Below are 26908 nucleotides of genomic sequence, written 5' to 3'. Positions count from 1 at the left end.
CTTTTATATTTAATGCAGAAAATGCTTATCGTTTAACACTTAAAAGCTGAACTGAACTGCAGTCTTCAAATATTGTTTTCTAATCGTGCGTCCATAATTTCAGGCACCCTAGCTGATTTGAAAAAGCAGAGGTCACAGATAAGGACAAACGGTAGTCCTGTGGAGAACAGTCTGGCGTCGACAAATAACCACAGCATAACGTCGCTGCCAGAAGTAGCGGTGCAAGAGGCTATGCCAGTACAGCTAAACCCGCTCACACTGTCCCCGAGTTCCGGCACCGTACCACGGTTCTCCGGACACACTAGCGACGTCGTCGGCGACACCAGGTCACGCAGGTGCTGTATTATTATGTAAAGACTTTATCATCGCGTCCCCAGTGGACGCAAGTAGAACAAAGTGATAGTGGCATTTAAGTCTGATTAATCATTCCAAAAATAACGGGCTCGTATCATACTCGAGTGCTCGGCTTGTTGTTGTACTTATTAAAATTTACGAATTTATTATTGGGCTGAAACAGTCGAGTAAAGGTTGCGGCTGCTTCAGATGCCTTTAAAATTGAATTGTACAATCATATTGTAGCATCTCGAACAGTCCTTAATAGCCCGTTACATTCCTGTACGAAAATGATTCAAGTTTAGTTCGGAATGATAATGTTGCCGATGGAATTGCCATTACAGCTCAGGGAGCGAAGGCTTGCCAATGTGCTAAGGACATTGTGATAGTTGCACGAGCTCAACAGTTATTGTACTAGAGGTAAGATGATGGTTGCTAGTAGTTATCCTAGTTACAGATTCCTATACGTAAGTGAAATTATTTTCGTGTATAGTATCCGATGCTCGTATTTTTGAACGTCGTCTTCGCCTTACCATTTTCCTAGTAAACATTCCATTATTTGAGTAATTTAATATGAGTGTACGTATTATATGGTTAGTAAACAAAAGTATTTGTGATTGGGAAATGAGTACTTAAAGAAATGTATTTTAACAATTTTGTCGTATTTAAGAGTATTATGTACAACATGGCACAGTTTACAAAATTGATCAGTATTCCAACCACACTGCGCTATCTAGGTAAAACCTCACTCATATCATAATCAATACAGAATGTCTGCCACTACGGCATTTAATTGTTTTTATAAAGTATAGCATAATACTAAAAGAATTGTTTTATTCCTACAATGCAAATTATTTAAAATTGACATAAGTATAAAACAAATTAATAATAATAAATTATATTTTAATATAAGAAATTCATATTTATGCAGCTTCGCATTTATCTTCGTAAACACCTATTATTATTCAATGAGATTCGAAAACTACTCGTTTAAGGTAAGCATCACTGAATTGTATTTATGTACTTACAAATGTGAAGGTTATAGGCAGACATTCCATTTATTCAAGATCTTTGTCCAATTCACACTTGATTACTTGGTCAAATGTATTTTTTATTTATTATCGACATTTCTAACAAGATATTTGGATAAGTGGAATACTGCCTCTCTAACTGCGATAATTTTAAACACGTCATAATTTCGAGCGTGGACCACTCAATGGCAATAAAACCATAGATATTATTTATAAAGTATATATTAATAGTTATCTATTTCAGACTGAAACTTCATTGTGTAAAAGTTTTCAAAGTACACTTGGAAATAAGAAACTCACAAATGTTTTTCAATCATTAAAAAACAAACATTGGCTTCCGTATCTATTAAAAATTAATCTACCACTCACTTTATAAATTATACATTTTTACAAACGCATACGTTACCAACTCGTAAAACGGAATTGAATGCTAATAAATTGTTGTTGATGTAGCCTTAAAACATTCCAAATTACTTTTTCATTTAGCATTGAGTTTCGAGTTACCTTAATATTGTTATGTAGGTATTATGATCATTAGATAACGGTTGGGCGCATGCGCAATTTAATTAACTTTTACGTAACTTGACCATAATGTTCAAAACGATGGAAAATAATTAAACCTTGTAAAAATTAACGTAACGCATCCTTTTTAGCTGTTTGTTGTAAAAAAGAATATCAAAAGGCCTTTTTGACCTTATTACTTTTATTTTTTGATATCATAGTTGCAGCTCTGTTTATTTAGCCATAAGTACATGTTTTCATTACAAAGTATATAAATTTTTCTGTACTTGTTTTAGTCCCATTTCGACAGTCCTCAGACTCTTGGGAATAGCCGCTCCTGTTTGTTTGTTAATTGGTTATTTTTAACATCTGAACGCTAAAGGGTTATTTAAGTTGTGCATGCTGATCCAATGATGCGTTTCTTTCAAAAACAGCTGACTGTTGACTTAGCGCGGGGGCCACAGCAACTAGCTGTTATTTTAACATCCCTATGTTACGATAATGTGTGATCCCTGTCCCATATAATATAGAGTAGAACTATGAATGTCCATTTTGTAATACATACAACGTTGTCGGTAACGTAAGGATGGTAAGTTAAGTGCCTTTTTCTAGTTTGTTATCTGCTAAATAAATACTCTAAGTGTGCCAATATTTTACTATCTTTTCAAATTGCAACCAAACCTGTCGATCTTTATTGCGTTGCTATCCCACAGCTGAGGTGGTATGAAGCATTTACTATTTACAATAATTATAATTGTGGTTCTGCGAAGTGCCGCTTCAACGCGCATGTATTTTTACACTTTAGAAAATTTAGCGCCAATATTGTCATTCTTTGTCATAAATAAACCAGTGTTCAACTTCTGTGGTATATTTCTAAGGTATAACGGCAGCTTAATATTCCATCAACTAGAAAGTAATTATATTGTTAAACATTTGATATTTATACGATCATGTGGGTTTCATTAGATCCCATCCAGTAGTAATTCATTCGTCCATATCTTAGTCACTAGTGTAACCATTTTATGTAGATGTTTCTATCTAAAAAGTACTTAAAAAGTACTAGGAGTATTATTGTTATTAACACATTCATGAAACGTGTTAAATTGTATCACGATGTATTATTAGACATGGTTTTATTCAGTGGATGAAAATATCCTAAGTATACTGGTGTAAATAATGAACCTAAATTAATGGCTTCAAGTATGTATATCATTAAAGAGAATACTATTCTCTATAGTATTGCTATAATCGAACGTATCTAGAATTGATTCACTGATGTAAAAGCAATACATAATGGCCTTATAGAAAATTATAAGCACAACATAAGTACTATCCAGTTGTTTTTTTCTTCATAACAGTATTATTTTGTAAACGCATTTTACATAAACTTTACATGCAGCATCTTTGTGATATCAATATTGTATTTTATTAAATTTTGAAAGTAAGACATTCAACTAAGTACTTAAAGTTTTACATTGTATTAAACTGTTTATAAATGTATGTCTTGTACATCTGAGTTGCGATATTGGTGTGTCGGTTGTGAAACTTGCAGCGTGTTACAGGCGTCTCACAATTTGTTGTATTATTTACTCCTGTAGAGTTTAATTCGTATATTTTCAATACTCTCCTTCAATATCTGCACAACTTTAGGTAATTTGAACAAAATTGCTATTAAATTTCATTACACGATCAGTTCTCTGAATTATATATACTTAGTATAAATTCTACATACGTTTTTTCTAAAGTGCATTTAGCCAGATGGCAACACTTGGTCACATTTTTTTACATATCAATTTCCATTCGTTAATACGTTATGTATTGAAAAACAACAGACGTAAATAATATTAGAATTTAATAAGGTACAAAACAAATGAGTTTGATCCGACCTTATAGATGAATGACATATATTCATTTCAAATTAAAATGGTCGTTGTTAAGCGAAAAGGGATGAAGCCAAAAACTAAGTTATTGATTGAGTCAATATACCTTAACGGAATCAATTGAAACATAGTTTTAGTTGATATATATCTGTCGATCAGTGCTTCTTGTCGGTCTTGCCTTTGACAGGACGTTAGTTATTATTGTTAAATTGTCTTCTTCGACCTGTGTATACTATTAGGTTACATTATTGTAAAATATCTAAATATTTAGTAAAATCATTATTTTGGAATTATAATATTCAAAATGACATTTCTGAAAATTGTACTTATAATATATTTTATAGTAGGTTCTGCTGTTATGAAAAGATAATCCTTTATGTAAGAAAATTGGATCACAACTTTTGTGTCAAAATAAGTGTTCGTTTACATTGCATACCTAAATAGTGTTATTGAAATACTTAGTCATCACATTTCGAACAGTTTTGTAGTGTTTTCAAGGCAGTTATACCTAATGTAAATAGTCAACGGATATTGCTCATTTTACAACCTTTGACGATGTTTTATTGCTATTTATAGCCTATTTCGAGCTCGTAGCGTTAATATAACATATCGATGAAAATATTTTACATATGATATCTCGGTGTTGTTCAGTGATTCCTATTTCAGTCTTGCCCCTTAGTGTCTTGCCCAAATTGGACCACTTTGCCAGAATAACTATATATAATGTAATCTTTACCAAACCGCATATATCTTACTAATAGTAGCGTTTCCCACAGTAGTTAAAACACGTACGAACACTGAAAACAGTTTACTATTTATGAAACTGACTTAAAAACCCCAATTAAACTGAAAAAAGAATTCAAAATTAAAGTTTTGAATGTTTTAATTAATTACACATTACAATAATTATTAGGTTCGATGTTGTGAAAATTATTATAATTATACAAATTATCTTAAATAACTATTTTCTCATAATTTCGCAAGTGCGACTAATATCACCAAAAATATAATCAGAAAACTTAAGAAATCATATTTTTTTTAAATATGTTTTTGCGTCACGCCTTAACATCAGTACTGACTGTTCTATGGACAGCCCTAGTATTTTTATGTATGATTATTTTTATTTAGTTATTGTATGTAACCGCTCGTGTCTAAATGTCAAAAAGTTAACTTTGGTACAAATAGGTAACCTACATAATCATTTACTAGAGAATGCAACTGACAAAATGCAAATAAAATGTGCAATTTAGATTCGTTACATTCGTTAATGAAAGCTGTTAGATATTTAGACATCAGTGTGGAGAATTATACTTTTTTGTTATAATGTAAAAATAAACCAATTGTTTAAATCAATGGCATGTATCAATTACTCAGTGTCTTCAGACAAGACGCCTACAAGCATTTTATCTCTGTTTCCATATGAATAGGGTTTCCATAGAATTTGACTTGCCGTGGTAGTTTGCTTATTTAGGTATCTTGTCTTAGGGAACTGATTATCCTATATCCTATTCTTACATTCTATTACCGTCGGAAAATAATTTTAAAGGGCGTATGCGAATAATTTACTCGACAGCCCGAAGGAGGTTTGTTGGTTAGTGAACATATCAGCTCCAATATATTTAGTGTTGACCGCAGATTCATATACACAGACTAGCTGTCGGAAACAATGTTAGAACCTTGTAACCGATAAGTTTGATAACATCATAACAGTTATCATAAAATGTAAGACAAATCAAGGCTAAATAAACTGTCAGGGTTAAGACTTAAATGTCATACATAGTTAAAAAATGTACATATTTGAATGGTTTGGGTTATAATTGCATCTTATATGATTAGACAAGAATGAGATAAAATAAGGTATTGTAGGTTTGTTCACGTTTGAATTATCATATCATTCAAAACCTGTGACTAAGTACAATTGTTTAACCAGTTTAAGAGATAAAACCTGTCGTGAGGCACCTTTTGTTAATGTGTTGTGGACTTGACGAATAAACAGATATTTATGTATGGAATAGTCATAAACGATAGGATATTTTAGTTTTTAATACTCAAAAAAATTACGAGGTTGGTTGTATGGCGCATGTTTCAATGCAGGTATTTGTGGTATTATATGTATGGATGGATATCTTCGTCAATCATGGATCGATTTTCGAAACTCAAATTATTTTTCGCTATTTTTTTAGTTATTTTAGTGGTTTTATTCGAGTCGCTTCCATTTTTTTCACAATGTTTAACTCGTCTCGGTCGAGGTTATTCAGAGTTTCAGAGCCTGCCATCGTCTGAAAACTATGCCAAATAGATATCTGCAGTGCTTTGTCTGTTCTACCGAACAGGAAAAAAACAAGTATCTATCGAAAAAAAAAGGACCTTCTCAGATATAGTACCTAATGCTTTAGGCCTCAAAAATACTAAATTATTTGCGGACTGCCAGTAACTAAAAAAAATCCGTACATTCCATTGGTGGCATTTTCAAACGATTCTGAGATCGGGAAGTGCTTTATATCGGTCTGCTTTTCGATATTGTTTTACGGCGTGTCGACGTCACTCGCCGGTCGCGGCAGACGATTCGCGGCCGTCACAGCGGGCAAGGTTACGTCACGACGCGTGCCGACGATGTGTGTCATGCACACATGCTCTGTCAAAGCGTGCTTGAGACGCATTCCCACTGCGTACACTGTGTCTAAGGTAACGAACGATTTGATCCAGGTGGTGGGGCAGTTGGGTCGGGACCGCCTAAGCCTTCTTATTCTGAAAAGAGGCTGTCCAGCAGTGGGACGAATATTATAAGCCGGTGATGACATACTATTATTTTTTAATTGGTTTTGACTGTAACTTCATCTGCCTTATTCGCAGGGAAGTCTTTAATTTTACGGTAGGTATAAAATCTGTCCTGTCCTTCCCACAGTCTCAAAGTATCTCCATATTTAATCTTAATCGGTTCAGCGGTTTAAGGGTGAAGAGGTAACAAATATATGACAAACGATGACTGGTTTGTTAAATAAAATGCCTCTTTAGAAAAGTTAGAGACAACTATTGCTCAGTCAGTATGTTGTTTAATACACCAAGTCATCCATGTAACAATTCAACTAACGGCATTGATTGACTCCGATCGCTCGAAGATTGATACAAATCAACTGATGGCTTCTACTCACAAGGCGACACAATACAGTTGCGTCTAAAGATTAAATCGAGTAGTATTTCGTGTATACGTTAACCACAGCTGCGCAACAGTGCTCGCCGAGTCGCCTCGCCACGCAGTCGCCTCGGCCACTCGCTCCGCCCGCACAGGACACGCTGTCAACACACGCACGCAAATTCTAACAATCTTCACAATAGAAGTTAAATTCTGAGAAAGAAATTTTGGTGCATGTTGAGCATCGTCAGAAATTTCTTCAACATGAAGCCACCGGTGAACGTGAGTGTTCGAATTTTTTATTCGTAGTTTTAACTTCTTAAAATCTAAAACTTTTGACAGACATACAATTGTTTTAGTTATACATTTAAGATTACTTATGGAACTACTCGCATTTCTTTACTTTTATTAGGAATTCAGATCATCTGATGCAACAATCAGCATTCTTGCTGACGGAGTAAGTAATTGATTTTTGCGCCGGAAAAGAGCCACAAGAAAGTAGTTCGTTTGTAATGAGTAATGACGTTTATCTATACTAAACTAATATTAAGTATAAAGAGGAAAGATTTGAATTTTTGTATTTTTGGATGTTTGTTACGAATTAACTCAAAAACAACTAGACCGATTTTGAAAATTCTTTCACTATTAGAATGCAAAATTATTCCAAAGTGCCATAGGCTATATTTATTACCAGAAAAAATAGGGTTCCGTACTAAAACTTCAATAATGTAACTCAAAGTGTAAAAAAGTTGCCATGAAACATCTTTCATCGCATGCGCTGTGGAAACTATTGATGATAGAACAAAAAAATCTACAAAAAACTTCGCGATACCTTATGTCCAACTATTATAGTTATGTCACTATAACTACTTTTTTACATTTAAAAAGTTGACTGAAATGCCGACTAAAATCAGACCATGTTGTATTAATCCTTATCCAAATAAATAATTTTATATTCAAGACGGTTTCAATACATGTAGATTACTTTTTAAATTATTCAAATCGGACATTCCATACAAAATATATTACGAAATTAAAAATATCAATCTATCCAAAAAATGCATTTACTCTACGTTGACGTGCCCCGGCTTCGCGCGGGTCGGGTTCGGGACTTCGGGTGTAGTTATTGGGAAATGGAGCTGAAAAATGTGTGTGAAGTGCCCTTGATTTGAGTCCTTTTTAGAGTTCTGTGCCCAAAGGGTGATGCAAACGGGACCCTATTACTAAGACTCCACTGTCCGTCTGTCTGTCTGTCAATAGGCTGTATCTCATGAACCGTGATAGTTAGATAGTTGAAGTTTTCACAGATGATGTATTTCTGTTGCCGCTATAACAACAAATACTACAAACAAAAATATTTAAGGGGGGCTCCCATACAACAAACGTGATTTTGTTTCTTTTTTTGCCGTTTTTGCTCGATATTAATAACGGCAACAGGTAGTTGCTTGAAATATTCATAATATAATATTTATTTTCATATTCATTCAAGTTAAAAATAAATAATTAAATTAAAATCAAATAAATATTGAAGTGGGCTCCCATACAGCAAACGTAGTTTTTTTGCCTTTTTTTGCAAATGTCATAATGGTATCGCGAAGTTTTTTGTAGATATTAATATTTTCTTTAATATGGTAGAAAATTTTTTTGTTCTATCATCAATAGTTTCCACAGCGCATACGATGAAAGATGTTTCATGGCAACTTTTTTTACACTTTGAGTTACATTATTGAAGTTTTAGTACGGAACCCTAATTTTTTCTGGTAATAAATATAGCCTATGGCACTTTGGAATAATTTTGTATTCTAATAGTGAAAGAATTTTCAAAATCGGTCTAGTTGTTTTTGAGTTAATTCGTAACAAACATCCAAAAATCCAAAAAAACAAAAATTCAAATCTTTCCTCCTTATACTTAATATTAGTTTAGTATAGATAAACTTCATTACTCATTACAAACGGACTACTTTCTTGTGGCTCTTTTCCGGCGCAATAATCAATTACTCCGTCAGCAAGAATGCTGATTGTTGCATCAGATGATCTGAATTGTGCGAAGCGTGCGTGATAAAAACGGTGAATAAAATACGGAAACAATCTTCCTTACTGATCAAAAATGTTGTTTATTTTAGAAACATAAATGCTGGCTCGTGCTGAGGCACCTATTTCAGACTGGTAGAAAATTATTTTCTTGGTTTTTAAGTCGGTAAATTTTTTTGTTATAAAATTTTTATAACGAGCGATTCTTGTATATAATATAATCAGGCTCCAACGATTTCGACGAAATTTGGTATGTAGGGGTTTTCGGGGATGACAAATCGATCTAGCTTAGTCTTATCTCTGGGGAAACTCTTTTTATAACCAGTTTTAGCCCGAGCAAATATATAAGTATTAAAAATAGATACGGATACGGTTTGAAAGGTATAACAAAATTTTTATAACTGTAAGATTTGTAACATACACAAGTATAATTTAATGAACGAAAACAATTACTTTTTGTTTGTAAAAGAATTGCTTTTGGTGAGCAAAGTAATTGTTTAGTTCATTGATATGGACCTCCGCAAAGCCTGGTTGTCTGCCTCAATAAATTACGCCTGATTCAATAATTTATTTAGGTTGTTCAATTTCGATAGGTAGGTATACCTACAGTACCTAGGTACTCAAGATGTAAACTTTACAGTTTACAAGATTAGTTTTTATTCTATTCCACAGATTCTATTTGATGTGCATTGGGTTAGGTTAGGTTTATTTTAAACAATCATAAATTGGTAATTTGGAGCACTCTACATAAATTCACACACAATTTTGTTAAGGGAATATTTTATAATTTCGTAATGACTTTTACTTGCGATAAAAAACACCACAAATCAGCAGGTAGACTTAAAAACTATTACTTTGCTCCCCCGCGACCTAATTAAGATCGCTGGTGAGCAAAGTAATTGTTTTTAGTTCATTGATATGAACCTCCGCAGAGTAACGCCCGATTCAATAAATTATTTGATAAAAATATGTACCTATCAGTTATTTTGTCGTCCTACATCTTAACTTAACCCCTGCGTTCCTTGCAATGAGTCCAATGCCGCGTCCCTAATGAACTAATATTGCACTTTGCTTCGATTAATTTATATTGCAGTTGATGGCCAACGATCGATCAATTGATTTGAAGCTCCACGTTTTTCCATGATTGCTTTAAATTGATGTCTCAAGATGTCGACTGCTATGGAACTGAAATAGAAAATACGAAGAGTATCAATCATCGAGATGATAGCGCGATGTCTTAAATTATTAAATTTGTTCATTGTGTACCTAGATAATAGGTAGAGTCATTCACGATGACGCGTGCCGTGGTTCTTATTACAATGTCATTACTGTCTAATTTTGATAAAATAATGCGTTTTTGTGTATGGCACTTGGTATATAATCCCCCCCTTTCCCTTCCTACCCCTCCCCCCCCCTCCACCTTTCCCTTTTTTGAAAGCCGACAATTAGCTTGAGTTAATTAAACATTGTAATATGACTGCAAAAAAAAATACGTGCCTAGTTGCATGACCTATGTTGCGAGGTCGTAAACCTAACATGTTTAAAGTAGTCAATCGAGTGCTGTAATGAATGTAAAGCAAATTCCACGATTTTTCTCGCAGATGTTAACTGGGCTTTATGCTTGAAATATGTACCTATAATTTTAAGAAATATTCACCATAGCTGTTGTCAGTGAATTCGTTTACAGCAGTCCCGTGGAAACTATACAGTTTTTCGCATGCTACCTTTCCCATGTCCTTCCTAGGGTCTCAAAATATCTCTATGCCAAATGTCATATCAATGATCAATCAGCGGTTTACGCGTGAAAGCGTAACAAACAAATAAACAAACACACTAGCAAAGTCATATCGCTCTGACCGAAGTCTAAGTACCTAAGTCGTAATTATCTCATGATAAAAAATCGTGACAGTGCTATTCTTTTCTTATCAATTTTGCTATCAGCGTAATGCCACGTGCAGAAACTGCGCAGGAATAACTAACACTGGTTATTAATAAACTACAACGAGGAGTCCACTACGAAACTCGAAACTCAAAGTTCGTGTCGTGCCGTGCGGTCCCTCTGGCACTTACAGAGCGAGAGGGACCGCATGACACGAACTTCGAGTTTCGTAGTAGCCCTGCTGATAAGATAGCGCCCGATCCTCGTTGAGCTTTTAAAGGATCATCTTGTTTCGTGATGGCCTATTGACTTATGTGATAAATTATTATGGATATGTATAGATCCTTTATTAAATGGAGTATATGTATTGGATGAATGCACAACTCTTATAATCTATGAGAGACCTACCGCCGTCTTCGCTCTAAAAGGCACTGACACGAAGTGACGCTACGCAACTACCGTAAAATAGAAAACCGTAAGGATGTAGGTTTAAAAAAAAACATAGGGTTGGTGCAACTCCAAGGATCTTATTTGTAAGATCATCCAAAGTCTGTTTCTTTGATTGTGATTTTAGGCTTTAAAATTAGCCGGCTCCAATAGTAATTATGTATAAGTATAGCTATGAATAAATCACGTCTAAATAAAATGAATAAATTAAACAAAGGTGAAGTAAAACATTATATTTTACTTAAACTTACTTACTTACTAAAAAAAATCTATTGATTTTAACAGGTCGCTCTGCTCCACGATGTGGACATCCCGACCAAGAAAGCTACATTCGGCATGGGTTGTTTCTGGTCCAACGACTCACTCTTCGGAGCCACTCTGGGGGTGATCCGGACTCGTGTCGGATATGCCGGCGGCACCACAAAGAACCCACACTATAGAAGCCTGTAAGTATATTTTTTTTATAAAAAAAAGACTTAGGTACGTTTGGCCTCAATCATCTCGCTTGATGGAAGGCGAAGATGAAGCCTAAGATGGTACCTACACGTTTGCCTAGAAGGTGTCTGTTCACTTCTGTTCTGTTCATTTTTGTTTATAAACAATGATATAGGTACACATTCGGAACAAAACAATTGATATGTATTTATTACAAGCTTCTAGGTATTTATTTCACCTTGTATATTTATTTGTTTCAAATCTTGCAAGTTAATTTTGATCCACTTCTATGTGCACATTTAGATCGGTCAGAATGGTCAAGTCTGTAACAATAAGACATGCAAAAGATGTGTTCTTAGGCACCATGTCAACGCGCAACGATTTTAGTGACAGGAAAACTGCATAGGTACCTACTAAGCACGTAGATTTAAAAAAAATGTACTCAGTTCGGGAATACTTTAGTTTCTTTTAAGTAAATAGGTATTTTTGTTAATTTTTTGATAAAGATAAAAATAGTAATTTATCAAACAGGTGTAGGTATATCAAATAAAAGCTTACTCGACAGAAAGTTAATCCTTACGTGTTTAGATAGGAATGATCAATTGTAAATAATTATGACACCATTATTAGATAGCAAAACGTGCAATAAAATGATAATTCTCTTGCTATTATTAAATAAAAATGCACCTTTACAACTTTAATCTCTTTCTTTATGCTTGTCAATCATACATCTATACAACTGTATAGTCCATTATACGTAATTAATGTCGAAGGGAAGTCTTAGAACTAAGGAGAGCAGTGAGCAAATAACATTGAATTGGTTTTTATACTATTTACCATTTACCCCCTATATAATTTATCTGAATATAAAAAAAGTTTAAGTAAATAATAGAGACAAATGGTTGAATGTTACGATGGTACCTACCTATCTATCTACTGTATTGAAAATATTACGCTAAAACATTTACTCAAGTTCAAGGTGTTGTCCGTAAAAGAAATCAATACCTAGCACTGCTGTGTAATAATGCGACATAGCGTTTGGTCTGTGAGTTATTTAGTTTTGTTATACTTTCTTGTAGAGGATTCTTAGCTTTTTATAATTTTTTTAATCAGTTCAAGATGAATTTGTTTTGTCATAGATACATACCCAAACTTTATTTAATTCATATACTTTTATGCCTTCAATATAATAAGTGATGCCAAAAGATTAACGAGGGCTATCGCGTATGAATTCGCCGCTAGAGGCGCTAGTGTAGCGTGAGGTCTCCGAAATGTCAAATCTCATAGTTTTTGGGTGAGCTACGCGGGTTTATTTATAATTAGGATAAATTTGTGAATATTTTGAATTACCTGAAATTAATTATGATAATTATGCGTTACAGGGCAATTAATGTGTGTGTTTTGAGACAGTTTTGTCTTTCGGAAACTTTAGTCCTCCCTTTTTTTTCGAACAAAACGGGACTACGCAACACTGTGGTTGTGGTTCCTCGATATTTTTATAAGGTGTGTTAAATATGATTTTAATCTAAACTTTGTTTTCACGCCCGTAATAACAGACTTTGAAAGCCACACTTAAAAACCTCACGCAACAGTGGCGCCATCTAGAAAGACAAAAAACGATAGCCCTCATTGGTGCAATGTCTTCGTTTGCGCCAAAGAAGATACGAAATTATGAAAATGAACTGGATACTCATTGTAATACAAACTAGACCAGTTTATTTCAATACAGAAATGTAAATTTTTAGATAGTTTAATGGGGAAACTTCAATACTTATTTAAGACACCAATTGAGGTTGTTTTATGTACATTTAGTTAAATACCTATCCAAACCAAGTATAGTTTAGAGTTGCCGGGGCCGAACGTGTTAAAGTCAATGTAATAAATAAATAAACAATCTGTACCTACCTCTATCAAGTTTTTAGTTTCACCTATTCGCTTAAAGTTGGAGGTACAAATATCAAAGTAGATATGTTGTTGGGAGCATATTTTTCATGGTTTTACTTTTATCATAACGTGTTGTCTGAAGATTAGGTATAATTGTACGTGCAAATATGCAATTAACAATTGTCACGTAAATTAAATTCAGATATGGGAATTCTTCATGTCATGGTGTATTGATATGACGCTAACTTCGAAAACATTGTGAAATTGAATAATCTACTAAGAGATTTTATTATTCCCATCATAACAATTATAATTACAATTTAATAAGCGTTTATTTCGTTGCTCGTTAGCATAATAGTTTATTCAATACCTACTTATATTCTGATACAAATTATTGGGTAATTTTACACATCAGGTATGTTTATATCTAAGTACATAGTATCTTTGAACATGAAACTACCGTGAGACTTACTTATATTTAATGAAATAAACCGGCATAACTCACGTCTTAAATCAAGTTCAGCTTGACATGTTTCGGGCTACACGGTGGCTACTACAAAATGCGCACGCACTAAACAAAAGATCTAACTGCTCTTGATCATCCCTGTTCTAACTATTTGGTACGCAAATATTCAAGTTTAAAAATCAGATTTAGATTTCTTTGACCGAAAAGAACATAGCAACAGAGAACAGAGAAATTTTAACGTTTGAGTTTAGATCCAGTCAATCAAGTTTGTTATACGATAGTCATTCTCATACGTCTGAATAGGGTCAGTAGGTTCTTTGCGGATTTTAGATTATTATTCTAGAGCTGACTTTCTTTTTAGCAAATTTTCATTATTTTCCTACTTTAGTATTTTTTTATCATACAAAGTTGTTCTAACCTAGAATAACAATTTTGCAATTTCAAAATATGTGTTAGTACTTACTTACCTATCTGAAATTAAAAGCTAGTGAAATTGTTGGTTACTATACGTAAGTACCTATATAGCTGTCATCGTTTGTTAAACTTACTATACTGTATTTTATTATATTGTTTTTTTTTTTACTTCGGGGCATTCCGCTTACACATAAGTGACAATTTTATAACTTAATTGTGATATTTTCCTTATAAATTACATTTTACTTGGCAGGTAATAGGTAAGATAATTTACTGCGCAAAATTCTAGCACAGTATCATGTGGTGTACATAAGAGCGGGGAGCATCAGTGGGTGAAAAATAAGAAGACCAGGATATCATGATTTAGCTTTCTGTATTATTAAGAAGCTAGACGATGGATATTGACATGAGCCAATCAGAGGCCTTGTTGTCTTGGACACTTACTCTGTTCCTTGAAATGTAAATAATTAGATCTTAAAAAGCATTTTTTTCAGAAGAATGTGTTAATCCTAATCCTAAAACATTTGTCCACTTTGAAATTATAAAAACATCCTTTGATATCAAAGCTTTAGTTTGATTGTCATATCAAATGAGTAAAGATATCAAAGAAATCCACGTGCTATTAGTGCAAGTCATTGTATAAGAAATACGTAATTCTAACACGTGACGGGACTCAAATCAGTTTTGTGTGCGAGTTGTGAATTCGTTCTGTCTTACCCAAGGTTAATGTGCAAGGCCAAGTTGCCGGTAAGCTTGCGTGCGCGCTGCGCATGTCATGAAAGATGAACTAGAAGCCAACGAAAGGCCTGTCATAGTCGTTATTAGCTGTAAATAAAGTGTCATTTTGCTTGTCAGGGGCTTTTGCGTTTTTTTTTTATACGACTGGATGGCAAATGAGCAAGTGGGTCTCCTGATGGTAAGAGATCACCACCGCCCATAAACATCTGCAACACCAGGGGTATTGCAGACGCGTTGCCAACCTAGAGGCCTAAGATGGGATACCTCACGTGCCAGTAATTTCACCGGCTGTCTTACTCTCCACGCCGAAACACAACAGTGCAAGCACTGCTGCTTCACGGCAGGATTAGCGAGCAAGATGGTGGTAGCAATCCGGGCGGACCTTGCACAAGGTCCTTACCACCTGCAAAATGCAAAATGCGTGCCGATGTTTAGTAGGAACTGATTCAAGTTTATTGTTATGCGTTTGTAGAGCAATTTTTTTATTAAACTTGTAAATTTTCGTATTACCTAATTTATTCTATTACCGCAGGTATTCTCAGAAAATAATTGTTTTGGTAATTAACACAGAGACGTTGGGCCTATAACCTGTTAGAAGCTGGAGAAGCGTCAAAGCGTATTTAGTAATTTAACTATATTTTGTCATATAGCTAAAAATATAAAATGCCTCGAAGAGAGAGAAAGAGACAGATATATACACAAGTTGCCTGATGTGTTAGTGAAAAAAATACTTAATATTATACCATGTTTAATTTTGTGGTTTCCAGAGGTGACCATACAGAGGTAATCGAGCTGGACTACGACCCCAAGACGGTCTCTTTTGAGGATCTGCTCGAGATGTTCTGGGCTAACCACGAGTATGGTCTTACTACGAAACTGAAGAGACAGGTAAGTTAATCATTGATTAAGTACAGGAGATTTGCGGATTGGCAAAAATTACAATACTCATACACAACAGTGGCGTGGAGTGGACATTTTTCTTAAACAACCCGGAGTGACAAGCGTAGGTTAGATATGTCTTCTAAAGTGACTAAGTACTTGGAGTTAGTACACACAAGCTTTGTCATACTTGTCATTATATAGATGAAACTTAAAAAAAGAAATGCAACCCGGTGGGAATCGAGTTGTTACGACGCAACGCCACTGATATATGACCCAAAGAAAGATAACCCAAGCATCCATAAAGCCAAAACCCTTCAAACAAACAAAAACCTAATACCAGATCTTCCTAGCTCAAAAGGTAGAAAAAAATAATTAATAGATTTTGAAAGTTATAGAAATACTAGCTTTTGCACGCGGCTTGGCCCGCGTGGAATTCGGTTATCGCGCGCTGTTCCCTCGGGAACTGTGCATTTTTCCGGGATCCTAAATATGTCACTCTGACGCATAAACTATCTCTATGCCAAAAATCACGTCGATCCGACACTTCGTTTCGATACTAAAGACAGACAAACACGCAAACACACACTTTCGCATTTATAATATTAGTAGCGATGTTTATTCAAGTTGCTGGCTCAGGTAGGTTGTTAAATATCGCTTTAGGTGTCACCTATTGAAGGTTAAATAAAAGCATTGCTTTGCCTTAGAGCGCGAAAAAGTAGAGTCGACCAAAAAAACTCACAACTGCATTTGTTGAAAATATAATGACAACCTTAGGTCGACCTGAACGGTCGTTAAAGTTATAAAAATATCTAGCTTGTGTGGAAATATCTTAGGTGACATTGACATTGGATGCTTACGAAATGACATTCTGGCAATATTTCTGAACAGGCCATTTTTAAAATAATAACGCGCGTTACCTATTCTTAATTTTGAGCCAAGAATAAAACGCTTCGGCGTTAAACGGCGTTTATATATAGTTTGTAAATTTGTGTGTCTACCAGTACCTACTAAGAACTGTCACAACAGGCTGAGAGTTCATATATCCGCTGGCCTTGTTTACTTTTAGCCATTCCTGTTTATAGGTCAGATCTTAAGGCGACCTTTTCTAAGTCCTACTCGTATGGCCCTCGAAAATAAAAATATGATGTCTTCTCGTTTGCTCCCTATCGTATATATAAAAACATGTGAATTTTGCTAAGTCGATAAGAAATCTTGGAAAAAAACGAAGATCTTCGCTTTTTTTTTTTAGCCATTCCTGTTTGTAGGTCAGATCTTAAGGCGACCTTTTCTAAGTCCTACTCGTATGACCCTCGAAAATCAAAATATTATATCTTCTCGTTTGCTCCCTATCGTATGTATAAAAACATGTGAATTTTGCTAAGTCGATAAGAAACCTTGGAAAAAAACGAAGATCTTCGCTTTTTTTTTAGCCATTCCTGTTTGTAGGTCAGATCTTAAGGCGACCTTTTCTAAGTCCTACTCGTATGACCCTCGAAAATCAAAATATTCCATCTTCTCGTTTGCTCCCTATCGTATGTATAAAAACATGTGTATTTTGCTAAGTCGATAAGAAACCTTATCTTCGTTTTTTCCCAAAGAAATTTGAGATTTATTTCGAAAGAAAGAAACAGTAACAGACAGTGTTGTAATGTTGTTGCAATATTGGCTCGATTGCTTGGATCTCACTGGTTATTCGCCAAATGATTTTTCTTTCATAAATTTAACAGAAAATAAACGAAAAGCAAATGGGAAAAGTAAAGAATAGAACCATCTCTTTAACACTGCGATGCTTTTCTTTATCCCCAAATCACCGCATCAATCCTTCAGGCTTCATTTTAATGAATTGTTGTCTCGAAAATACAAACTGAGACATGGATGCACCGAAAAACCAGAAAAAGAGACCAGCACTGGGAATCGAACCCAGGTCCTCAGCAATCCGTGCTGCGTGCTATAACCCCTACACCACTGCTGGACAGGAATCTAGACACGAATTTTTCCTATGCATACATATCTCAGGTTGCTTATTTCTACTTTGCTACTTAAGCAGCAGCACTAGCGACATCTATGTAGCGTCGACAGACATCACACTCTTTTCGGAACCAACCGCTCACCCAGACAAGAGATGTCCAAATTTGTTACTTTTACGGGTATCCCGTGAAACCATATCGATATGGTTTCACTCCACGGGACTCCAAAAAACCAACCATGAATTGTTGTCCACATTACAGTACCAGTCCATGATTCTGTACCACGATGAGGAACAACGCACTGCGGCACAGGCGTCCTACAAGGAGGTGGCGCTTCGGTTTGGAGAACTACGTACGGAAATCGCGCCTGCTACTACGTTCTATCCAGCTGAAGAGTAAGTCTATGTGATACCTACAGTTAACAAAAGGAAAAAAAAATACAAAAATTGGATTAGAATGAAACGAAATATGTAATCTTTATTTAAATAATTATTCTAGACAACGGCACAAAATTTTTTCGTTTTTTTTTGTAGCTGTCATTAAATTCATTACAGTTTATCCTCATTTGCAAACCTTGCCCTCGATTATATAGATATAGTAGCAGTAGCCATCAACTGTTGAATACATAACGTACCTACTCCCATTTACCACTTTTAATTATGTCACGGTCTACCTCAAACAAAGGACTGACCTCTAAGAGCACTATAATGAATATTATAATTATAACTTATCTTATTAGATAACTTCTCATTAGAATTCTGCGTACAACTTATCCTTATCCTTATACAATTTATCATCTGTAGTTACGGCAACTTCGGCTAGTGTTGGTACCTATATAAAATGTACCTATGTACCAAATCAAGCTAAAGTTGCCGCAAGTAAGGAAGTAAGAGTAAAGGAATATAGAATTCCTTATAGACTATTAAATAGTCTATAATCTCTTTCTTGTCTTTTCTTGTTCCTTGTTAATTTTGATGAACGCGCTTACGCTTACCACCTAATTTATAAAAACTATAAACCTGATTTAGCGAAGCCTCTAGTTTCTTGGAGAAATTAACTTCATGTGGTCTGTTGTAAATGTTGTAGATATTTTTTGTGACTGGCAAAGAAAAGGATTAAGATAGAAAACGAGAAACAGAATTTAAATAAGTATAAGCTCTACATGCGTTAATTGATAAGAGTTACAGCTGACGCTACTCGCCGAGAACAAAATTGCCAAGGCGAAAAGTTGGTTGTATTAGATATAATCTTGTTAGACACATCGATTAAGTACACTTGTAGAGATCTTGTCGAATGGCACGTCATTATATATCTCCATATACTTATTACGTGAAAATAATAGAAAAGGGAGGCTGTCTGCCGCCATTATTGATGTTATGTACTGAGTAGTAGATGATTTATAGTTATAACCAATTTTTGAGAAATCCGCTATTGATTCATGGAACTTCTTGAAAGCCTTGGAAGTCTTAGCTGAAGTGGCAAATTGATATCATAACGGTATTGGGAGGGTGCGAAGTACTAGCTGGGGGTAATGAAATCTATCGCAGCGCTCATGGTGGCCAAAAGTAGAAATAGCTCTGACTCTGTCATCTGTCATACTCATATGAATCTGTCATTAACAAAGCAATTTGTATAGACTTTAACTACGAGTACCTAATTTTAGTAATAGATGTTTGTGGCATGATGCGAGCTTGAATTATTGAACACTGTCCCTGTTTTGTTCTTAATTCCTCTACATCTCGGACATGTCCAGCAACAATTTTCCTTATGAAACGGTTTGTGGTTGAAATTTTGAAAAAAATTGAAAATCACGTTATCACAGTAATTTTGTATTATAAATTAATACGTTATATGTTTGATTTTTGTCACAATGTCGCGATGAAATTTCAAAACGTCAGAGCATCAGAGCCAAAAAAGTTGCGGACGCTAGATGGCGCTATGTCGTGCACAGAGCCAATAAGCTAATTATTTTTATTTTTATCGTTCTTACAGTTATCACCAAAAGTACCGTTTGCAAGGCCACAAGGACCTCTGCCGCAGTCTCGGGCTGGACTCGAAGAAGTTGCAGACCTCGCACCTAGCAGCTAGACTCAACGGTTATTTAGTCGGTGTGGGCGGTATGGCTCAGTTTGAGTCCGAGGTAGGACGGTTGGGACTCAGTGAGAAACAGGCTGAGTACGTGAGAACGGAGATCGAACGCAATGAGGGAGGCGGCCTGGCTTGCTAGCGCTGTTTATATAGGCCTTTTAATAACCATTTGAACATCATAACTATTACAGCATTCGCTTTATAAAACAAGTAGTAAAGGCTGACCAGGAATATAAAAAAACCTGACGCGAGGGTAGCACTTCTATGTTTTATATTGCAACATTCTATACGATACCTACCAGTCATATTGACAACGGTTTTGGTGATATTATTTAAAGGAATATTTTCTAACCCCTCAGACTTTCTATGACAAATACTTTTATACGTTGTGAATTATTTTCCTTTCAAGGCTATGGATAATCTTCGGCATTGTAACGCACAAAAACAGAAAATAACACTTTAAAATACCACGCGTAAACAACGTCAAACTTTGACAGCAATATACAGATGACATTTGAATTTAGTGCTACCAGTGCAAGAAATTAGATCCATTGTTTTTCCGCAATATGGCGAGGTTTTTTCTATTCCTGGTCAGGGTTTAATTACCTCGACGTTTCAGACGCATTGGAGCGGATATTGGACTACGGTCACGAGTAAACTGAAGTGTAGGGTATCACGTTCGCTTAACAGAGGTAGTCTTTCGAACCACCCGCACTTGATTACAATTAAAATCGGCACTCGTATCTCTAATTAACCGCACTTGGTCGTGGCCACTGGAATGTGGCTGAAACTCATTTTGTTAAACGTGATAAGTCCCGAGTGCTAATAGTTATGAGTGAAAATCAATAGCGCCTGATCAATATGTTTAGTGACGTGCATAGTAGCATTTTAAATCGCGCTTTGTGACGTATTGCTGCCATGCACGGTCCATTTAGCGAAAGATACTTGAAGGTAAAAGTCTTTGCCCTTACACTGTGCCGTACTATTACCGTAACTGTTGTGGCCTGTGCCAGGACGATATAAATTATGTTTTTTTTGCGCCTGTCTTAAGCGTTAGAGCACTAACGTCAGAGCGGGAAACTATTAAAACTGTTTTTTCGCAATACAAGCTTTTCTTTTTTTGGTCAGCGACTATTGCAAAAAAATGACACCGTTGGTGTTAAAATATTGTTGCATTTTTTTTTCAGTCGTTAATAATAAGGATATGACAAATTGAAAGACCGGTCTTCTGACGCAAGACTTTATTTTAGGTAAAACTTTATTTGATGAAGTAACACAAGTGTTTTTGGATTCTTTATCTCTTCGGGAAGCAAAGGCTTGGTTCATTACTCTGTTAAAGTTGTGATATTCTATGCGGTATTTGATATATGACATCTCTGTTAATCTTGTTCTAATAAACAGAGATGGCATAATGTAAATTATCAGACCAGGTACTTATTTTAAAACAGAATCGTGAAACAAGCTTAGTCTGTTCCAACTTAACAGCGGTATGACAATCTTCCCCCGAGTTAATCGAATCATTGTAAGACGAAGTGGCGTAATTTTTGTAAAAATATTGTTACTTCCTTCTGACACGGTATTATATCACGCGCTTGATTCGACAAAAGCACTTGCTGTTATTATTATAGTTTCTATTACCATAAACATCGCACTGACCGATGGCTAAAAACATAAACAAAACATTTGTTCATTTACATTTAAGTATAAAGTGACTATATTTCATTTATGTCTTATTTTATAAGTTGTGAATCTTCTGATGGAAATGTGCGATAAATTAATCGCTGTCACTAATTTTATAAATTATATAATGGAGATATAAATATATTTACGATTAATTTGCCACGATAAAATAACCCGGTAGAACAATGTTTACTTCCCAGTATTGTTTTTATTTAGTATAGTTTAGGTATAACGATCAATATGTTTAATGTCATAATTTAATGTTTCTGGCGAATTCGTGATTGTTGTATGACATAATAGATGTATTTTCACAGTCACATGTTTTATTTTTAATGTACCTATACCTAATACTTTTCATTTACCTGGTTTTAAGCAATCCTTAAAGTTCGATTCGCCGCATAAAAAACTATACCTAACTATGAAATAAAGACGCGTCTCAATGAAAATTCCTTTAATTATCTACATGATTGACCCCTTCCACTCAAAAGGGTGTCGCCAGCTGATAGTTAAGTCCGCTCCCTCTTAACCATAGGCTGGGGGGAATCAAGTCAGTTGATTTATTTTATGAATGATGGTGTTGCGACTCCTAGCGCCATCTATTGAGCAAATATAGAAACTCCAAAAGAATCCTTCCAACTTCCGACGCTCTTCCATCTCGAGGTCTCTCTATTGGAGCCTCCCCCCACAATGGGAACACTATGAATTGTAATTTGTAAGCACGGTCAAAAGCAGTCAGAATATCTAGCTAGATAGAAGTGCTACATCATTTCTTACGTCTTTGCAATGCATAATATTAGAACATTGGAATTGTGATTTATGGTAGTTGCGACAGATGGCGCCACGCGCCACTGTTGAACGTATGAAGGCGATCAAGATTTTTGGTAGATTGGCCGGGGGTGCCTGTGGTCAGAACAGGAGATACAGGTTCGAATACTGTTCGCCGACCCAGAAGATCTTCGTTTAAAAAAAATCTGTATGCTTATTTCATATAGCCATTTTGGTGCTTATTTTAAATTTGACCTCTAGCTAGCTAGCTCTTAAACGGGTGGACCGATTTGAATGGGGCTTTTTTTTATTTAAAAGTAGGTTGTTATGTATGTTTCATCAAAATTGGTTTAGCTGTTTTTGAGATATTGAACTTTGAAGTGACAAAATCGGGGGTTTTTCAACTTTTTCTTGGTTAGGTTATGTACTGGCAGGGAATGTAACTAGCCGTCGTTCTGTTACCGCGACTCCGTCTGTGTCTCGTGGGAACTATACTTAGGTACTTTTCCCGGGATAGAAAGTAGCCTTGAATAGCGCAATGGAGCATTCTGTTATTGACGACACTCATTATTAAACCCCCGACGCAAAAAGAGGGGAGTCATAAGTTTGACCGCTCTGTGTGTCTGTCTGTGGCACATTAGCTCATAAACGGGTGAACCGATATGAATGCGGTTTTTTTTATTTGAAAGCGGGTTTTCTAGCGATGGCTCTTAGACATGTTTTATCAAAATCGGTCCAGCCGTTTCTGAGATATTGAACTTTGAAGTGACAATGTCGGGGGTATTCCAAGTTTTGTTGGTTAGGTTATTACGGCAATTTGAGTAAACATTGATCTTTTATGTCTTAGATCACGCGTCTTGTCACTATAGTTAGGTATTAATCTTATCAACTATAAAACAACGACCACACACACACACACACACACACACACACACACACACACATTACGCTCTAAAAATTCGCGTAATATTTGTAATAAAATCGATAAAATATACAAAGATGATAATCATTGTTTGGTCGCTGATGTTACAGCTACTTAATCACTTTATAATTGACCTTTTAAAGCTATTTCCAGGTAGGTAAGTATTAATAAATCGATTGCTATTGTTATCTGTGATACCCGTGATACCACTAATTCTTTTGGGTTCACGAAACAGCCAAATAATGAGGGCTATCGTTTTTTGTCTCACTAGATGGCGCACTGTTGCGTGAGGTTTTTAAGTATGGCTTTCAAAGTCTGTTATTACGGGCGTGAAAACAAAGTTTAGATTTAAAGCATGCATCGAGCATGCCACAGTGTTGCATAGTCCCCGTTTTGTTCGGAAAAAAGGAAAGAAAGGTTTCCGAAAGACAAAACTGTCTCAAAACACCAACAAAACATTCATTCATTCATTCACATTCATTGCCCCGGAACGCATATTTGCCATAATTAATTTCAGATAAGCATTGCAAAATATTCACAAAATTATTCTAATTATAAATAAACCCGCGTAGCTCACCCAAAAACTATGAGATTTGACATTTCGGAGACCTCACGCTACACTAGCGCCTCTAGTGGCGAATTCATACGCGATAGCCCTCATTGTAGTTTATATAAAGCTGCGTTTCCACTAGAGATAACATATTCAGAACCAAGCGCTTCATTTACCTATCCTCGCACAGCACATCTCTAGTGGAAACAGCTGAGCGGAGCGACGATTGGTACCTAAATTAAGCGTTTCTATTGGATCATGTAAAAGACATTCCTATTCCTCGCACATCTCTATTAAAAACGCAGTCTTAGGTAAATTAAGCTTTTATTCAACGTCATGGCTGTCATAGCAAGGTAAAAGTGGTCATAGCAGGTCATAGGCAGACGCAAAACGCGTTGCGAGAATGGACGAGAGTTGCTGAACCAGACGAGTCCTTGAATGAAGTCCAAGAGTAGAACCTGGTAGATCATTGGTCGACGAAATTGGACGCCACGGAGTCGAAACTGGATGAGGCGGGCACTAGATCCCCAAGAGTGGAAGAAGAGCCCTACATCCAAGATTAGATTATCAAAATGCCAACATGATGGTGATTTAACTTTACTCGTGTATTTATTTGTTTGTTAAAGATTTAAAATTCGATCCCCTTCCAATGATCGGCTTGACTTGAAATTTGGTATACCTTACGTACATAGGTTGGATGACAGCGCCTCGTATTGACTATACTTACAGTCAACAAAAATACAGCCAGCAAAAAAGATTGTACTTATTAATAAGTATTAAATTATTAAGTAACTTATTTTTTAATTACACCGAAAAATCTTAGGCCCATCCCAGCCTATATTATGTCCAGGCTGGGCACAGGCCTCCTCTCAGAACAAAAGGGCTTGAGCCATAGTCCCCACGCGGGCCCAAGTGCGGATTGGGAACTTAACACACACCATTGAATTGCTTCGCAGGTTTGTGCAGGTTTTCTCACGATGTTTTTCTTCACCGCAAAGCTCGTGGTAAATTTCAAATGTAATTCCGCACATGAATTTCGAAAAACTCAGAGGTGCGAGCCGGGGTTTGAACCCACGAACGACCCTGAGCTTGAGAGGCGATGTCAAACCACTAGGCCACCACGGCTTTGTGATCGAAACAGGTACCCAATAAAAAACAGTAAAGTATAGCTGGGACTGGGAATGGAACCCCAATCCCTCGTCATTCCGCATTCTGAGATTTCCAGGGTATCAAATTATCTCCATACCATCGAAATTGGTTTATCGGTTCAAGCGTTAAGAGGTAACAGACATACACACAAACAGACAGAAAGGCGGACAGACAGTTATTTTGGCATTTATAATATTAGTAGGTACTAACAGATTCTAAGGTTAAAATGACAGAATTCCATGTTACCTATAATTAACATGTAATTAGCCATGTTTTTAGCTAGGTAGCTAATAACGCAAATTGCATACATTTAGTCTTTATAGTTTCGTGTAATCTGTTACTATTTTTAAAAAGACTTATGATTAGTATGGCTTGTTTGGTTCAAGTTAACGACGAACATTAGCATCACACTTTAATTTTTAACGTGGTTCTTTGTGCTTTTGTAATGCAAATATTGACTAATCACGTTTTCCTCACGCCACATATACCTAACAATCTTAAAAAAATATGCTACCAAGAAAAGGGTTTAAATACATAGACGACTAGTTTGCTTGAGAATTATTAGTAGTTTATGAGTAAATAGCAGTCTAAGTTAGTTAATAATAAACTACGAAATCCTCAGAAAAATATTACTTCATTTATTCGCAATGGCTACGGAACCCTATTTTGGGCGTGTCCGACACGCTCTTGGCCGGTTTTTTACTTATTTGTGTGTAGGTACTTAATTGTAAAAGTTTTGTTGCATTTGTGTGTCTTTTGTGAGAGTGAACAAATGTTTTCTTTCTTTGTCAAAATGTTTGAGAGTCTCAAACCATATCCGTACCTAACTTCATCGCGTACGGTATAGACTGGATTTGTGAATTTAGCGGCTGTCAAACGGAAGACGGAAGCGTCGACGAACCTGCTTGATCTCTGATTATGTTCGATGGCGGCAGGCAGAGAGCTGTACCCTTAGGCTGGTTTTAGTGTCACGCGTACCGTCAGTACGGATCGCTCCGCACAGGCTGATCTATATGAGCTTCCTATCCGCGCGGACGGTCGTCCGTACGGACCCCTCCGTATTACTCTAAAACGCTCCCATGAAGCTCATATAGATCAGCCTGTGCGGAGCGATCCGTACTGACGGTACGCGTGACACTAAAACCAGCCTTACGTCTTGATCGCGTTCGCGTTAAAATCTCAATTTGTATGGAAACACGAACAGCGCCTCTAGCGGAACGTTTGCGATGTTCGTGTTTCCATACAAATTGAGATTTAACGCGAACGCGATCGAGATGTATTTTGTAACCGAAAACTTACACTAAGGGTACTGAAGAGCACAAGTAACGAGTAATTATTTACATTGACCACCAGGGTTACAGTGTGTTCTCCATCAGTGATAAAAAATTTCACGAACGAAAACGTAACGAAACGAACAAATTCTAGAGACGCGCCTCGGCTTCCGTAAAAAATACGGTTTTTGGGAGATAGAGCTGAAAAATGTGAAGTGCCTTTAGTTTGACTAGACTATTTTTTGGAAATTGTACCCGTGCGAAGCGAAAATGGTACAAGTACGAGTAGATTCATTGAAAATTCCTGGTAACCTGTAACCGCACCTAGCTTATTAATATTCTTCAAACGTAAGTTAATTTTCCATTTAGTCTGTACTTAATGGAAAGACCTGACCCTGAAATCTTTAATTACGGCACTAAAAATACACTGTTGGCGATGGAATAGGTTTTGATTGCTGATGT

The 26908-nt window shown here is 35.8% G+C and overlaps 2 protein-coding genes across 5 annotated transcripts in view; both read left to right on the top strand.

Moving 5' to 3' along the window:
• Window positions 1–5098, top strand: part of LOC141430279 (protein phosphatase 1 regulatory subunit 16A-like) — a 39865-nt gene extending 34767 nt beyond the window's left edge. For all 4 annotated transcript variants that reach the window (XM_074090905.1, XM_074090907.1, XM_074090906.1 and 1 more), the window contains exon 10: window positions 104–5098. In XM_074090905.1, coding sequence (XP_073947006.1) covers window positions 104–354 — 251 coding nt within the window. In that variant the 3' untranslated portion in view covers window positions 355–5098. The remainder of the gene's footprint in view (window positions 1–103) is intronic.
• A 1859-nt stretch (window positions 5099–6957) lies between these two features.
• MsrA (methionine sulfoxide reductase A) lies at window positions 6958–22103 on the top strand. The gene is made up of 5 exons (XM_074090910.1): window positions 6958–7160; window positions 11521–11681; window positions 15940–16060; window positions 18283–18416; window positions 20014–22103. Exons 1-5 carry the CDS (start codon window positions 7113–7115, stop codon window positions 20246–20248), a joined length of 699 nt encoding a protein of 232 aa, XP_073947011.1. The 5' UTR covers window positions 6958–7112; the 3' UTR covers window positions 20249–22103.
• Window positions 22104–26908: the final 4805 nt, after the last annotated feature.

The sequence above is a fragment of the Choristoneura fumiferana genome, chromosome 8 (assembly GCF_025370935.1).
Source record: "Choristoneura fumiferana chromosome 8, NRCan_CFum_1, whole genome shotgun sequence".
NCBI lineage: Eukaryota > Metazoa > Arthropoda > Insecta > Lepidoptera > Tortricidae > Choristoneura > Choristoneura fumiferana.
This window is presented reverse-complemented; position numbering and strand designations above follow the sequence as displayed.

Excerpts from the sequence above, each read along its gene's own strand:
- MsrA (XM_074090910.1), top strand. The coding sequence starts at position 7,113 with ATGTTGAGCATCGTCAGAAATTTCTTCAACATGAAGCCACCGGTGAAC. Across the intron at positions 7,161-11,520 it reads ACATGAAGCCACCGGTGAAC|GTCGCTCTGCTCCACGATGT; the intron begins GTGAGTGTTCGA and ends TGATTTTAACAG. Across the intron at positions 16,061-18,282 it reads CTACGAAACTGAAGAGACAG|TACCAGTCCATGATTCTGTA; the intron begins GTAAGTTAATCA and ends TCCACATTACAG.